Raw genomic sequence first — 17,500 nt, forward strand, 5'->3', positions numbered from 1 at the left:
TGTTATCTTTATGCAGTAGTTTCCTCACAAATTTTGTCTGCCGGCAATAAAAAAAAAAAAAGTGAGTGTCAGCGGAGGTAGGACAGCAGCGTGCTGGACACCTTATGGGGTGGTGGGCCAGTCGCTGCCAAGACACCAGTGAAGTTCTTATTAATGGTGTCTTAAAAAAGTGAATATCAGGACACTCGATGCTGGTGTTCACTGACGATGTTCATTTTATATTTTCTTTCCTTTTGCTTTTTTTTTTTTTTCTTTCGCTTTCTCTTTCTTAATATCTACACGAAACTAGCCAAAGACTCAAAGAAGAAACCCGGAAAAGACTACCCACTTACTTGCCTCCCCAAACCAGGCGAAACTTTTCAATTGCCAACAATGAGAAGGAATGTCGCCTTTAACTCCTCAAACTGCACATCCCCGAGGCGCCAAATAATTGATACAACCAGTCTTACTTCCTTCTGGAGTTCTCGCTTGGAAAACGCTTTGCTCTCCCACCACGACTGTTTTCCAAAGCCACAGAGATGATTAACCGGATTCTTAAGAGTGTTTTACCTGCTAATAATGTAGAAATCTTGTTCACCTGTCACTAAAACCGTAAAAAAGACCCTTAAAAAACCGTGACACTTCAACCAGAGACTTTAAAAATAGTGGAGGTGCGGACAGAAGTGTTTCAGAATACGGTCCTAAATATTCTGCCTTGGCTTTGTAGTGACTGGAGTGAAGGGATGAAGGATACGTGTGTGTGTGTGTGTGTGTGTGTGTGTGTGTGTGTGTGTGTGTGTATGTGTGTGTGTGCGCTTATTATTCCGTCACATCACACAAGCCCTCACAACTTGCCCTTTCTCATGTGGCTGTTATTAAATTTCATATCTCCTCCTCTTCCTCCTCTTCCTGCTCCTTCTCTTCCCCTCTCCTTCCTTGCGTTCCTCAAATGACTTCCTTTCTTCCTCTTCTTAGTCTTTGTTTTTGCTTAAATATTTCTTCTCCTGTTGTTTCCTTGCTTTCCTTACCTGTTTCTCTTCTTTCTTCTCTTTCTCTTCCTCATCATCATCATCATCATCATCATCATCATCATCATCATCATCATTATCATCATCATCATCCCCCTTTAAAATTTTTATTCCCTTCATCAATAAACAGCCTGGCAGTTTTACGTTGTATATTCCTTCTTTTCCTCTTCCTCCTCCTCGTTCTTCTCTTTCTCCTCGTTCTTCTCCTCCTCCTCCTCCTCCTCCTCCTCCTCCTCCTCCTCCTCCTCCTCCCCCTCTCCGTTTTTCTCGTTCTTCTCTTCTCCGATCTTTTGTTTCATGTCCTATTTCTCTTTTTCGGTCTCCTCCTCCTCCTCCTTCTCATGCTCCTCTTCCTCTTCCTCCTCCTCCTCCTCCTCCTCCTCCTCCTCCTCCTCCTCCTCCTCCTCCTCCTCCTCCTCCTCCTCCTCCTTCTCATGCTTCTCTACATGCCTTCATCTTATCACTGCCGTCGTCATCGTCTTAGTCATTGTCTTCCTCCTCTTCCTCCTCCTCCTCTTCATTATCTTCTTGCCTGCAGTACCAACACCATGCCATCCCCCCCGCCACCACACCGTCCCCGTCCCCGCACTAATCCTCAGTAGTAACAACGTCTTCTGGGAATTTATCGAGGCACAAATAATGAAAGGATTAGAGAGACGAAGCTTTGAGGAAATATAAAACGTGGACTACATTTTATTTCACGCGAGACGTAAAAGTATTGCAAAAAAGAGATATGTGAAAAATAAATGGATGAAAATGTGATGGTATCGAAATGAGAAATAAGTTGGTGCCAGTGTAGATGAGTAGTGTTGCCAGCAGGTTATGAAAGTGATGTAGATAGAAGAGGAAAGAGATGAGGCAGAGGAAGTAAAATGCAGAAATATTGGATGCACTTTGTAATTTGCTACCTGATGAAAAAAAAGAAAGAAAAAGAATATTCCTGAAGAGAGAAAGTATTGTATTCTTAAAGAAAATAAATAAATAAATTGTTCTTTCTTGTAGTTGTATTATTATTATTTTTTTCCTTCATTGAGTTTTATTTTGTATTTGTATCCCTGAAAAAAAAAATAAGATAAGAAAAGAAGTATTGCCATTCTTGAAAAAAATTGTTCTTTCATTTAGCTGTATTATTTTTTTTTTTCTTAATTTCCTTCATTGATGTTTATTTTATATTTGTATTTTCTCAAGGGGATATAAGACGTAGGGAAATTATTTACTACATGAAGAAAAAAAAGAAGAAGAAAAAAAGATTGTCTGTCATTCTTAAAAAAAAATAATCTTTCTTGCCTTTATTTCTTTTTATTTTCTTCATTGAGTTTTATTTTATTATTTTTTTCCCAAGGCGATAAGACGTAGGAATAAAATACAAAAATATTGGAGGGATTTTGTAATTTGCTACCTGAAAGAGAGAGAGAGAGAGAGAGAGAGAGAGAGAGAGAGAGAGAGAGAGAGAGAGAGAGAGAGAGAGAGAGAGAGTGTTACCATTCTTAAAAATTTGTTCTTTTTTGTAGCTGTGTTTATTTATTTATTTTCTTTTTTTTATTTCTTTCGGAGACTTTCATTTTATATTTGCTTCTTTTTCCCTGAAGGTTTACTGAACGTTGTCGTGAAGGTGACGAGAGAATGATTTGTTGATTTATTTCTATTTCACCTCATGTAATCTTTCATTCGCTTATTCATTTTAGTTTACTCTGTCTATCCCATTTCATTAATTTATTTTTGTCATATTTCATTCTTCCTGTTTTACTTGATTTCACCGATTTATTTGTCTTAGTTTATTCGACTTTAATTATTGTTCCGTTGATTTATCACCTTCATTTGTTTTGCTTAATTATTTATTTATTTGTTTAGTCGTATATTTATTTATTTATTTATTTATTTATTTTTGTGACGTGTTAGGGAAGAGAGATGTTATAGGTACAGCTATATACACAAAGTTCTACATATTTTGACCTGTTATTGTGGTAAGCATTAAAAAGACGATCTTTACCGTATGCACCCGGATGATCTATTGTTATGAGTATGAAAGAACTGTCATTATTGTACATTGTGAAAGTCTATTGTTACAAGCATAATTACAAAAAAAAAAACATTGTTACTGTACGCATTTGTGTAATCTATTGTTATAAATATGAAAGATTTATCATTACCATACGCATTTTAAACTTCTATTCCTAAAATCATGAGGAAATCATTATTGTATGGAATTTGGTAATCACTCTATGGAGGAAGAAGACTTATCATTACAATGCGCATTTCAAACGTCTTTTGTTATAAGCATATGAAAAAGAAATCATTAAGAACATAAGAAATAAGGAAAACTGCAAGAAGCCATCAGTCCTACACGTGGCAGTCCCTGTATGAAATATACCTACCTATTTCCACCTGTCGTCTCCATCCATAAATCCGTCTAGTCTTCTCTTAAAGCTTCTGACCATCTATTGTTATAAGTATGGAAGACCTCATTATTGTACACATTTTAAACGTCTGTTGTTGCAAGCATTATACAGAAAACATCGTTACCATACGCATTTGGGTAATCTGTTAGTATGAATATGTAAGATTTATCATTGCTGTACGCATTTTAAACCTCTACTGTTATAACCATTAATAAAATCATTATTGTACGCATTTTGTTAATCTATCGTTGTTATACATATACAGGGTTTTCATTAATATATACACTTTAAACTTCTAATGTTACAAGCATAAAAAATCGTTATGGTACGCATTTCGGTAAATTGATTGGTGCAAATGTAACAGACTTATCATTTACTGTACGCATTTTAAACGTCTGTTGTTAGCAAGCATGCACAAACAAACATACGAAGCAAACCAACGCTTACCACCCATTGTTACAAGCATACGTAAAAGATAAGAATCATTACTATACGCATTTTTCGAACGGTAGTCTATTGTTGTATGCATTCCAGTAAGCCAGGAGAAGACTGCGCCGATCAAGTTTCTTTTTTCCCTTCCTTTCTTTCTCGTGCACTACTGCCGAGGCCTCGCTGCAGGAGTGTTCCTCTCGCAGGCATTGTGTAGCCCAATAATTACACTCGAGGCTGCAAGGCTTACTCGGTTTTATATCAGAAGTTTGCACGCGTTTTTATTATTTTTTTTACTTCTGTTTTGTATTGAAGATAAGACTGTGAAGAGAGGTGAAGATACGAAGAAACACACATGCATACATACATACATACATACTGAGAGGCGAACAGACAAAGACATGCACAGAAAAAGGCACACACACACACACACACACACACACACACACACACACACACACACACACACACACACACACACACACACTGTTAGGTACGTAGATGGATGGATAAATAGATAGATAGATAGAAAGATAGATAGATAGATAGATAGATGGATAGACAGACAGTTAGATAAATAGATACGTAGAGAGAGAGAGAGAGAGAGAGAGAGAGAGAGAGAGAGAGAGAGAGAGAGAGAGAGAGAGAGAAAGTATAATAATAAGGCTGAGTTAGGTTAATTAGAATAAGTTAGTTTGGTCAAGCCGGCTGTGAAAGATGTGAGGTCATGTTTTCATATTACCTCTAATTAATCTGTAGAACTCCATGTAAATAACATTATGAGAGAGAGAGAGAGAGAGAGAGAGAGAGAGAGAGAGAGAGAGAGAGAGAGAGAGAGAGAGAGAGAGAGAGAGAGAGAGAGAGAGAGAGTATTCTTTTAGTATGCAAAATTCATTTACGTTTTCTGGTGACTTGATACTCCTCCCATTTTCAAAACATTTATGGTGGACTATATTATTTTCTCCAGCTAGTCATATTTTTCCTTCTCCTTTTCTTCTCTTCTTCCTTCCCCTTGTTCATATTTTTTCCTTCTCCTCTCTGTTCATAAGCTTTTTTTCTCTTCTTCCTTACCTCTGTTAGTAAGATTTTTCTCTCCTTCTTCTTCCTTAGCTGTATTCATAAGCTTTTTCTTCTTCCTTTTTCATTTATTTGTTCTTATTTTTATCTACCTCTTTCCCTCTTAATAAGGTTTTTTTTTTCCTTTTTCTTCTTTGCCTCTGTTCGTAAGTTTATTTTCCTCTTCCTTATCTCTATTTGTAAGCTTTTCTTTCTTCCTCTTCCGTATCTCTGTTCGTATTTTTTCCCATTTTCCTCTTCCTTATTTCTGCTCAGTAAGCTTTCTCCCCTTTACTTCTATTCCTGTTCGCAAGTTTTTTTTTTTCCTTTTCCCTGTCCTCCTATCCTGTTCGTAACTTTTATTTTTAATGCATTTTATTCTCTTTTCTCTTCATCTATTCGTGAATCTAATTAGGAGGTGGTGGGGAGGAGCCTTCAACCTTTGTATCCTTCCCTTCCACAAATGTACATAATATATTAAGAGTAACGGAGAATATTTTTTTTTCTTTTAATCAAGTTTTTTTTATTTTTTTATTTATATGTTGAGTATGATCTTGACAAAACGGTTGGTGGGGAGAAGTCTTGTGATTTTCTATCTTTTCTTCTACAGTGCGTGTTTACAAGGGAATATAAAGCATAGAATAATATATTTTATTACCATGTATTTTCAAGTCTATCGTATGTATGTATGTATGTATGCATGTATGTATGTATGTATGTATTAATCCCATACTCTCTGAAATGGTGTTCTTCTATCATTATTTCTTCTCTCTCTTTCTTCCTTTCCTTCTCTTTCTTGTTCTTCTCAATTACTAATATTACTCTTCCTCTTTATCCCTCTCTTCAAATCGGACACATCGTAATTTTCTCTTCCGAAGCTTTAATCCTCCTCCTCTCCTCCTCCTCCTCCTCCTCCTCCTCCTCCTCCTCCTCCTCTTCCTCTTCCTCTTCCTCCTCCTCCTCTATAAACCCTCATTTTCCTCCACCACGCCTCCACTTACTAACGCTGTTTGCCCTCCTCCTCTCCTGCCTGCTAATCCTCCTCCTCCTCCTCCTCCTCCTCCTCCTCCTCCTCCTCCTCCTCCTCCTCCTTCTCCTCCTCCTCCTCCTCCTCCTCCTCTTCCTCCTCGTCCTTGTCGCTCTTCTCCTCCTAATTAACACTCTCCTCTCCTCCCACTCCTTCAATCGCTTCCACTATCGGCAGCTCCTCCTCCTCCTCCTCCTCCTCCTCCTCCTCCTCCTTTTCTTTTTAACTCTTCCTTATTTTTATTTGTTCTTACATTTGTTCTTTCATTCAGTTTTTTTTCGCTCATAATATTCGCTACCACCACTACCACTATCACGATAACACCACCACCACCACCACCACCACCAGCACCACCACCACCACCACCACCAACAACAACAACAACAACAACAACAACAACTACTACTACTACTACTACTACTACGAGTACCGCTACTACTACTACTACTGCTTCTCCCACTGCCGCTGCTGCTGCTGCTGGTGCTGTTACTACTACTACTATTACTATTACTACTACTACTACTAATGCTACTACTACAACTACAACAACAATCATAACCACTACCTTACTGTAACTCTTCCTCCTGCTCTTCTTACTGCAACCACAATTAACACCACCACTAACCCCTCTCTCTCTCTCTCTCTCCCGCAGTGGTGGTGGTGGCGGGGGACGAGCAGGAGTACCGCCTCACTCGCTACCTCATGGCCAACTATGACCCGTCCGTCAGGCCAGCCCGGGACTCCTCGCAGGCCCTCTCTGTGGTGTTCGGCGTGGCCCTGCACAGCATTATTGACGTGGTGAGTACCGACGGAGGAGGAGGAGGAGGGTACTAAAGAGAAGATAGAAGCTGAAGTTGTATTGTATATTGGAGGAGATAGAAGCTAGATTGGACATATATTGTGTATAAGTATGACGTGATGAAAGTTGAGAGAGAAGGGAATTGTTGATTAAGTGATATGGTTACTACTGACGGAGGCGCTGAAGATACTGAGAGGGGAACAAGCTGAGGGAACCTGGAGAAGGCGGTATTGTGTGTTGGTTGGAAGAGGGAAACTACAGAGACGTGTATTGTGTTGGTAAGACGTGACGAGAAGTAAGATAGAAAAGACGAGGTGTGTACTGACGGAGACGCTGAAGGTACTAAGGTGGGGAGAGAATTTGGAGAGACGTGTATTATTGGTATGGCGTAGTATGGGACAAGAAAGGACGTGTTGCCAGGACGTGTTTGTTAGGCATTGTTATGTTTCTGCTTATACTTATCTGACGGAGATACTGAAGGTGTTGATGTAATGAGAGGGACGAGCTAGAGAAGACGTGTATTGTGTGTGAATAAGACGTGGGGAAGGGTAAGGTAGAAATGATGGTATGATGGAAGCACTGAATTTACGAGTTTTTTTTTTTATTGATGATTAGTAACTGTTTATACATAGTGCTTATGATCAATAAATTACGTATCTGTGTGTTGTTCTGGCGGGGCTTGATTGAAGAGTGTTGAGAATTGTTTATCTGTTTGTTCTGGTTGTGTTATTTGTTTCAGATATTTTTCTTTGTGTGTGGTTTGTGAAAGGATGTGCATTTTCGTATTGTGAAAGATTGATTTATCAGTGTGTAATCTACAATTCTTTTTCCTCCTCGTCCTCTTCTACCCCCCTCCCTCACTCCCCTGTCTTTTCCTCCTCATCCTCCTCCTCCTCCTCCTCCTATTACTACCACTACTTCTACTACTACTACTATACTACTACTACTACTACTACATCTCTTCTGCCGTTTCCCCCACCACCACCACCATCACAACCTCTCCCTCACCACCTACTCTCTCACCCCATCTCTTCCTCCTCCTGCTCCCCGTCCCTCTCACCACCACCACCACCACCACCAGGACGAGAAGAACCAGATCCTCACCACGAACTGCTGGCTGACGCAGGTGTGGAATGACGTGCACCTCACCTGGAACGCCTCTCACTTCGGTGGCATCCAGGTGATCCGCGTCCCTTTCCAGCGTGTGTGGAAACCAGACATCATTCTTTATAACAAGTGAGTGGTGGAGTGCTGTGTTGTGTTAGGGTATAAGGATGTTCTTCTTCTGTCTTGTGTTCTTATGTTCTTAGAATGTCTGGGAAGGTAGTGTGGGAGTGTTGTGACAGGGTATAGGTGTGTTTAAGTGTGTTGTGGCTGGGTGTAGTGGTGTTGATGGAGTCTAATGAGTAGTTGGTCTTTGTGGTGGGGTGTTGCAGGGTGGCAGCGTGTTTGCGCATAGGGATGAAGTGGTAGGGTGTGGGTGTGTAGATAGATAGATAGGTAGATACATAGATAGATAAACCATACATCGTCTTTTAAAATAAGTGAGGGGTAGGGTGTGTTGGCAGGGTGTGGAGTGCTGGCAGGCTGTGGGGTGCTGGCAGGGGTGTGTAGGTGTGTACTTTAGGTGAGTTGTGATAAGGTGAAGATGTGTAAGCGAAAGTAGGTATATAGATAGGTAGATAGATAGATAAATGAAAATAGAGATAGACTGATAGATAGATGAAGGTAGATACATATAGATAGATAGATAGATTGATAGATAGATAGATAGATAGATAGATAGATAGAGAGAGAGAGAGAGAGAGAGAGAGAGAGAGAGAGAGAGAGAGAGAGAGAGAGAGAGAGAGAGAGAGAGAGAGTACTTTTTTCCTGTCCTTCTTCTTTTCAACATTCTCAAAAACGTCAGAGCGACACGACCTAGTTTGCCACTGACACACACACACACACACACACACACACACACACACACACACACACACACACACACACACACACATTTCATATCCTGTCGTTCCGTCCCTATTTTTATTCCTCACTGCCTTTGCAATATGATCTCTTCTTCTTCCGCCTCCTGCTCCTCTTCCTCCTCCTGCACCTCCTCCTCCTTCCACATCAATGGATTCTTAAGACCATTTCTTCTCAGTATTTCCTCCTCGAGACCTTGCCTATATTTCATCATTTTCTCTACCAGTACTTTTCCTCCTCCGCCTTCTCCTCCTCCTCCGCTTCCTCTTCCATCTCTTTCTCCTCCTCCTGCGCTCCCTCTTCCTTCTTTTTCTGCTTGGGCTCTTTTTCACACAAGTAATTTAATTTTTCCATCTCTCTCCAACACATTGTCAACATCTCCTTCACTACCAACACCTCCCTTTCCTCCTCCTCCTCCTCCTCCCCCTCCTCCTCCTCCTCTTCCTCCTCCTCCTCCAGTAAGTCCATATCTACATTTCTTTTTTCATTGTTCTGATCGACTCTATATTATGTCCTACACACACACACACACACACACACACACACACACACACAGTGATAGTGGTAGTGGTATTATTATTATTATTATTATTATTATTATTATTAACCTAGTAGTAGTAGTAGTAGTAGTAGTAGTGGTAGTAGTGGTAGTAGAAGCAGCATATACCGGTAATTATAAAAGTAGTAAAAGTCATAACAACAACATCAACAACACCAACTACAACCACCACCACCACCACCACCACCACCACCATCACAACCACCACCCCACCACCTCATCATCCCCTGCTCCTCTCCTCCCTCAGCGCGGACGCCCAGTACTCAGCCGCCACCATCAACACTAACGTGATCGTCACCTCGAGCGGGGAGGTGACGTGGCTGTCTCACGGCATCTACAAGTCCTCCTGTGACATGAACGTGGAGTTTTTCCCCTTTGATGTCCAGTCCTGCAAGATGATGTGGGCGTCCTGGACCTACGACGGCTACCAGGTGTGTGTGTGTGAGAGAGAGAGAGTGAGAGAGAGAGAGAGAGAGAGAGAGAGAGAGAGGGGGGGGAGAATGGCAGTGGGAGAGAGGGAAAAGGAGAGGGAGTCCAGTTCTGCAAGATGATGTGGTCGTCTTGGAGTTATGATGAGGGAGAGAGAGGGTGAGTGGGAGAGGGAGATGGAGAAGAGAAAGAGAGAGAAGAGTGAGAGAGAGAGAGAGAGAAAACTGAGTATTATTTAAAGATTTACTTCTTTTTGTACTTTTCTTTCACTATCTTCTTCTGTCTCTCTTTCATCCTTTCTTTACATTTTCGTCTTTTCTTTCTTTCTCTTTTGTTCTTATTTTTCTCTTCCATTTTTCTCTCAAGGTTAAAAATCTTTTCTATTTACCCTTCCTTGAGTATTTCCTCTCTCCTTTCTCGACTTTTCTTTATTTCTTTCTTCTTCTTTCTCCTCTTCCTCTTTCTCCTATGTTTTCTCAGTGTCTCATACCTTTTAATTTACATTTTTCTTCCCTCTTTCCGTTTACTACATTTACTGCAAAGAGGATAGGTAGCTCATCAGATACACACACACACACACACACACACACACACACATTGCTACCAACTCAATGACGAAATCAGCCGTGAGATTAAAGAATTGAATTAGTGTACACGTAATGTAGCGTCACCTAACTTAAGCCAGCCCTTTGATGAAGGCGCTAATGTTATATCAATATTATCAGCACCTGTAGTTTCCTGTTGCTTCTATGCTGAGACGAAACACAACACATAATTTGCTGGAAACCGTTTTAGCACGAGGTGAGATTTTTAGTTGAGGCGTAAGCAAAATTCTCTGGGTCAGTAATCAGGAAAGGAGAAATAACAGCTCCAAGTTTGAAAGAGTTACATTTAAAAAAGAAAAAGGAAGGAATTCATTCTCAAATAGGGTGGCAGATGCATGGAATAGACTCAGTAATCAGGTTGTTAGTGTTGACTTGTTAGAACACTTTAAAAGAAGATTAGATACATTTATGGATGACGATTTATGAATAATTTTGTGGCTTCATGCAGCTTCCCTTAATTTCTTATGCTCTTATTTTAGGAATTCTCGATAAAAATCATCCAGTATGCTCAATGTAGAGGAAGGGATAGATAAGTGTGATGAGAAGGAAGCGAATACTTGTGTGGAAGAGAGAAGGGAACAAATTGAGTCTTGAGGCGCTGTGTGGCTTGTCTGTGTAAAGCAACACTTTATTGCTGTTGATTTAAACTTGTGGCAAATGACGCTGAGAGATAGTGTGTGTGTGTGTGTGTGTGTGTGTGTGTGTGTGATAAGCAGGAACACGGCGGAACAAGGCGCAGTGAGGCCGTGCACTACACACGTCGCCTCGCCACAACACAACTCTGTCATTCCTTGCTATTTACTGTTTTGTTCATGTTTGTTTCTTTTGCATCAGGATTCCACCTTGATGAGACGCCACTCTGGTCCAAATCAAACCCAGATTTCTACCTTTTGTTTGTTTATTACTTTCAAGAGAGTACGAAAATATACATTGCTTGGTAGAGAAAATACAACTTTCAATTTCTAAAGCTATTACTTTTTTAGAAATTTATTTTTAAATATTTTTTTTTATTTTTCGTTTATATATCTATTTTCAAAGAATTATTCTCATTATTTGAAAATTGTACTTGACATGTACTGCAAGTAAATATAGATCTTACAGTCTTACACACTAATGTAACTTATGATCGAGTAACTTATTAACTAATACACCTAGGTAACTTATTATATACTAATACAACCTACGATCCAGGTAACTTAAGATCGTAATTTATACATCCAGTAACGTATACACTTTGCAAACATTTTTGAGAAGCATTTAGATAACATTTTGAGAACAATGTTTCCTGTCCAGACCATCCATCCACACATCCATCCATCCATCCATCCATCCATCCATCCACTCATCCATCCATCCATCCATCCATCCATCCACTCATCCATCAATCCATCCACTCATCCACTCATCTATCCACTCATCCATCCATCTACTCATCCATCCATTCACTCATCCACTCATCCATCCATCCGTCCATCCATCCATCTATCCATCCATCCATCCACTCATCCATCCATCCATCCACTCATCCACTCATCCATCCATCCATCCATCCATTCATCCAACCTCTCATCCATCCATCCACTCATCCACTCATCCATCCATCCGTCCATCCATCCATCCATCCATCCATCCACTCATCCATCTATCCATCCACTCATCCACTCATCCATCCATCCATCCATCCATTCATCCAACCTCTCATCCATCCATCCACTCATCCACTCATCCATCCATCCATCCATCCGTCCATCCACCCATCCATCCACTCATCCATCCATCCATCCACTCATCCGCTCATCCATCTATCCACTCATCCATCCATCTATTCATCTATCCACTCATTCATCCATTCTTTCATCCGTCCACCTATCCACTTATTCACCCATCCATCCATCCATCTACTTATCCGTCCATCCATCCACCCACCATCCACTCACTCATCCATCCATGCATCTGTCCACTCATCCATCCATCCATCTACTCATCCACCTATCCACTCATTTATCTATCACTTATCCATCCATCCGTGAAAACTGTTGCACTAAAACAACTTATGATCTTGTAACTTGTACACCAATACAACTTATGACTTAACTTACAATCTAGGTAACTTATATACTAATACAACTTACAGTCTAACTTAAATACTAATACCACTTACAATGTAGGTACCTTACACACTACTGGAACTTATACTCTAATAACTTACACACCAATACAGCTTACAATATTGGTACCTTACACACTAATGAAACTTACACTAATAACTTACACACTAATACAACTTACAATGTAGGTAGCTTACACACTAACAATGGCACTGCACAAAGTACTGCTCTTCACACTAAGCAGCTTATACACTGATATAACTTACAATGTAGGTAGCTTACACAATAACAATAGCACTGCACAAAGCACTGCAGCTCTTCACACCAAGCAGTCTTCATCCCCGAGGCAAGTCACGCCTGACTCGCCTCCTCCTCACTCCGCGCCACGTTCAAACACCAACTTAAAGAAAAGGAGACCAAAGAAATAAAAGACCACCAGCGCGACCCAGTGCCGGGGCGCGGCTGTGCCACCACGTTCATTGCTCCTCAGAGCTTCCATCTTCCCTGTGGCGGCCACGTCTCCCCCAGTGGGCGTCTCTCGCGGCGAGCGGGCGTCCCATGCTGTTGGATGCGTGGGCGCCGTCGGGCTCCTCGCTGGCGGAGGAGCGGGGGCGAGGACGTGGCGGTGCAGCTCCTCCAGGGCTCGGATGAGAGCGGGGAGAGTGGGGCGCGCGCTGGGCTCCGGCTCCAGGGCGTCCCGCAGCAGCTGGCAGAGGGCGTGCAGGGCAGGGCATCGCTGGCTGCAGCAGCGCAGCTCCACCGTGTGCACGATGAGGTATGCCAGCGAGTAAACGTCGGACTCCTCGAAGCACGGGAGGGCGTCCTCCTGCAGGAGCTCCGGCGCCGCCCACGGGTACCTGCAGGCGGGGGCGGGGGGGTACACGCTGCGAGTGCCGATGGTCCTGGCGAGGCCGAAATCAATGATGGTTGCTATTGGGCCTTGATCGGAAACTTTGACGCACACATTGTTTCCTTTGATGTCGTTGTGTGCCACACCTCGCAGGTGAATCTTCCTGAGTGTGCGCGCGACCTGCAGGCACACACTCACGGCGTCTTTGAACTGAGTCACGGGGCTGAGCAGGAAATCTTTGGCGATTTGGCCCGCAAAGCACGTGACCATTTGGCAAGTCTCGACGCACACGCCCACCAGACGCTGCACGCCCGCGACCTGCAGGGACTGGAGCACCGACGCCTCGGTGAAGAGGTCCTCCAGCGCGTCCTGGCGAAAGGTCTTCACGACCACTTCCTGGCCGGTGCCGGGCACGCGAGTCCTGCAGCACCAGCCGTAGCTGCCGCGACCAATGCTCTCCTGGTAGTAATTGGTCAGCTGGCTGATCTGCTCCCCCTCCAGCAGAGGGATGCCCTGCTCCCTGAAGTAACGCCGCACTGGGCTCTCCTCCTCCTCCTCTTCATACGCTTCCACGTCTGCGTGGCCAAATCGGCTGTGGTCTGCGGGGCTCTGCTGTGTGCTGGCGCGCGCGTCCTCAGCACCAGCTCTTGCCTCGGATTCACCTGACAGCGGCGCCAAGTCACTGCCGGGTTTTGGTGACGCAGGCCCCTCCTGCGGTGGTGGGGGCAGTGAGCAGAGCTCCTCTTTGTCCTTGGGCTGAGCGTGGCCCTCGCTGTTCACCACGGCTCGTTTCTTCTTGCGCTTAAACAGCTTACAGAAGGCGCGAAGGAAAGCAAAGCAGCCCGCTGGCTGTTTCTTCTTCTGTTTTGCTGTGGCCATGGTTGGGTTCGCCTCCTGGCTCACTTTCTTGCCTGCGTGCATCTTTCCGCGTGTAAGGCGCATCTCACAGTGTTGTGTGACAGTCGTGCGCTGCGTCTTGTACTCTTGAAGCGTGCGAATACTTAGTGTTTTTATCCCTGGGAGGGAGGGTTGAGGTTCTCTCTAGTGTTGCAAGAACCACAGGAGGTACTTGAGGCCATATCTAAAATGAAAATGGAGGACTTTCGCTGGCTCTCGTCAGCTTGGAGCTAGATGCCCTTTCCGTCAGGCTTGCTTTCCTGTGATTGGAGGAGTGTGTGAATGCCTCACTGTGATTGGTGGATTACTTGGATTCATGTTCTGAACAACGGCAGACATAATGTGTATATATATTCTGTTACATGGTGGTACTGCTGCTGCTGCTGCTACTACTACTACTACTGCTACTACTACTACTACCTCCACCCCATGTTTATTGATGTGTCAATTAGGGGCTCCATTACTTGGAGGTCATTAGCCCCAGCTCCCGCTAATGACTGTGGCATCCAACCATATCTACTACTACTACTACTACTACTACTACTACTACTACTACTACTACTACTACTACTACTACTAGTGCAACAACAACGATAACAACAACAACAACAACAACAACAACAACATTAACAACAAAGACAATAACAACAACAACAACAACAACAACAACAACAACAACAACAACAACAACAACAACAACAACTACTACTACTACTACTACTACTACTACTACTACTACTACTACTACTACTGCACAAGAACTTTATATAACTACTCTCTTTTTTACCGCTCTTTTCTCCCCTTTGCTCTATCTTTTCTCTTCTAAATCGTCCCTTTTCTCTCTCTTTTTTCCTCCTTTTCCTCTCTCCTTTCCCTCCTTTTCTTCCTTTCTCCTCTTTTTTCCTTCTTTCTTCTCTTTTCCTTCTCTTTCCTCTTCTAAATCCTCCCCTTCTGTCGTTCTTCCTCCTGTTTCCCTTTCTACATCTTCCCCACGGTGACTCACTGGTAAACACCTTGCCGCCCCACCTGTGTGCCGGGGTTCGAGTCCCAACACTCACCTGTAACCTTGTCGTGGCCGCCTGACCTTCGTTGATTTGTGGAATTTTATTTGTTTTCTCCACCTGCCCTCGCCCTCTCTCTCTCTCTCTCTCTCTCTCTCTCTCTCTCTCTCTCTCTCTCTCTCTCTCTCTCTCTCTCTCTCTCTCTCTCTCTCTCTCTCTCTCCATTTATTCCTACTTTCGTTCTTCTGTCTTTTATGTAATTTTCCCTTCATCTCTCTCTCTCCTTTTCACCTCTCCCTCATTCTCTCATATTTCCAATCATCCTCCCACTCAGTAGCCTCCCACACACACACACACACACACACACACACACACACACACACACAGCACCCCCCCCTCTCTCTCTCTCTCTCTCTCCTTGCCTTTCACATCTTTTTCCTCATCATCTCTCTCCTCTCCAACTCTCCTTCAATCTCTCTTACTTCTATGCATCCTCCCACGCACACTCCCACATACTCAGCACACACACACACACACACACACATACACACACACACACACACACACTCCCACATACTCAGCGCGCGCACACACACACACACACACACACACACACACACACACACACACACACACACACACACACACACACACACACACACACACACACACACACACACACACCACTCACTCTCTTACCCTTTTTTTTTATTCCTCCTTCTATCCTTCCGTATTTCATCTTTTTTTTTTATCCCTTCGCCTCTCTCCTCTCCACCTCTCCTTCAATACCTCTTGCTTCCATTCACCCATCCATCCATCCTAGCACTCAGTAACCTCCCACACACACACACACACACACACACCACCCGCTCACTTTCTCCCTCTCACTGCCTCTTTCCAGCTGGACCTCATAAAGCAAATGGACACAGGGGACATGTCCAACTATCAGTCCAACGGAGAGTTTGACCTGGTGGAGTTCACGGCAGCCAAGAACATCACTTACTACTCGTGCTGCCCAGAGCCTTACCCGGACATAACCTTTACCATCAAGCTCAGGCGGCGACCAATGTTCTACGTGTTCAATCTCATCCTGCCCTGCGTGCTTATCAATGGCATAGGTGAGTGTGTTGTGTGTTGCTTGTTTTTGTATTGTAGAGACCTTAGGGTGAATGTTCGAATGGTGGAGAGCTTAGGGTAAAAGAAGGTATGTTTATAGAAGCGGTGAACTGTAGTCTACGTGTTCAGTCTCATCCTACCCTGCGTGCTTATCAGTGGTATAAGTTAGTGTGTTGTGTATTTAGTATATTTTTTCAGTGTGGTGAAGAGTTGAAGGTAACAGGGAACAAATTTTATGGAGATGGCGGCCCAGGCTCTTCGTGTTTAATCTCACCTTGCCCTGTGTTCTCATCAGTGCCATAGGTGAGTGTTATTTGTTTATTATGATAAAGAGCTTAGGGTAAAAAAAAAATCACCTTTTATTGAGGACTAGAAGAGGACGAAAGATAGGCAGAGGTTGCTGAAGGGAGAGGTGGACGGGGAGAGAGGCTTGCTATGTATCTCTCCTGTTCTTCCACACGTACTTCACTGCCATTAGTAAATAGATGGACACACTCTCGATACCGTCCGATAAATCTTCTGGTATCTGTTCTTCTCGTGTGTTCTCATGTGAAGCAGACCAAAGCTGATGAGATTTTTAATTGTGGTTAAAGGAGCTGGACATCATTTTGCGTTTATTAGAAAACAGGTAGACAATCAGTGTCCTGGCAGAGTGGCTTTGCCCGCTCCTAGGACACCCGGCCTTGCTGTGGCATACGAAGCAGACTGAAGTTGAAGATATTTGTAGTTAAAGGAGCTGGAAACCTTATTTAACAGGCAAAATAATATCCTAGCGGAGTCGCTGTTGGGCGCTCCTTGGTTCACTCCGTCTTGATACGAAATAAGATAAGTAGAGGTCCTTATGTGAAGCAGACTCAAGTTGATATTTGTTGTTAAAGGAACTTGATATTTCTTGCGCTTAATGGATGATAGATGAACAATTAGCATCCTGACGGTCGCCATTGCCCACTCTAAGGTTCGCCCAGCCTTAATATGGGTACCTGTCAGCTAAGACTGGGAATATAAAAGCGGCGCAGAAAGGGACTGGCCATCCTAAGTACTCAACATGCGGCCCAAGCTCAGTGAAGATAGATTTAAGGAGAGAGAGAGAGAGAGAAAAAAAATCAACACCTTTAAAACAGGTTGGTGAATGACTGGTTAAATGACTCATTAATGAGGCTGGTGGTGGTGCTGAGGCAATTGGGAGTTTTAAAAAGAGACAGAGTTATGGACAGGAATGACAGGTGCACACAAGTGTCTTTCATACAGGG

At 43.1% G+C, this 17,500-nt stretch overlaps 1 protein-coding gene across 1 annotated transcript in view; it reads left to right on the forward strand.

Annotated features, from left to right (window-relative positions):
• LOC135116363 (neuronal acetylcholine receptor subunit alpha-10-like) overlaps positions 1-17,500 on the forward strand; it is a 132,347-nt gene that overhangs the window by 64,537 nt on the left and 50,310 nt on the right. Inside the window, 4 exon segments of the mRNA XM_064033743.1 lie at positions 6,571-6,716; positions 7,799-7,953; positions 9,492-9,675; positions 16,036-16,252. Of these exon segments, the coding sequence (XP_063889813.1) occupies positions 6,571-6,716; positions 7,799-7,953; positions 9,492-9,675; positions 16,036-16,252 (702 nt within the window).

The sequence above is a fragment of the Scylla paramamosain genome, chromosome 31 (assembly GCF_035594125.1).
Source record: "Scylla paramamosain isolate STU-SP2022 chromosome 31, ASM3559412v1, whole genome shotgun sequence".
NCBI classification, from domain to species: Eukaryota; Metazoa; Arthropoda; class Malacostraca; order Decapoda; family Portunidae; genus Scylla; species Scylla paramamosain.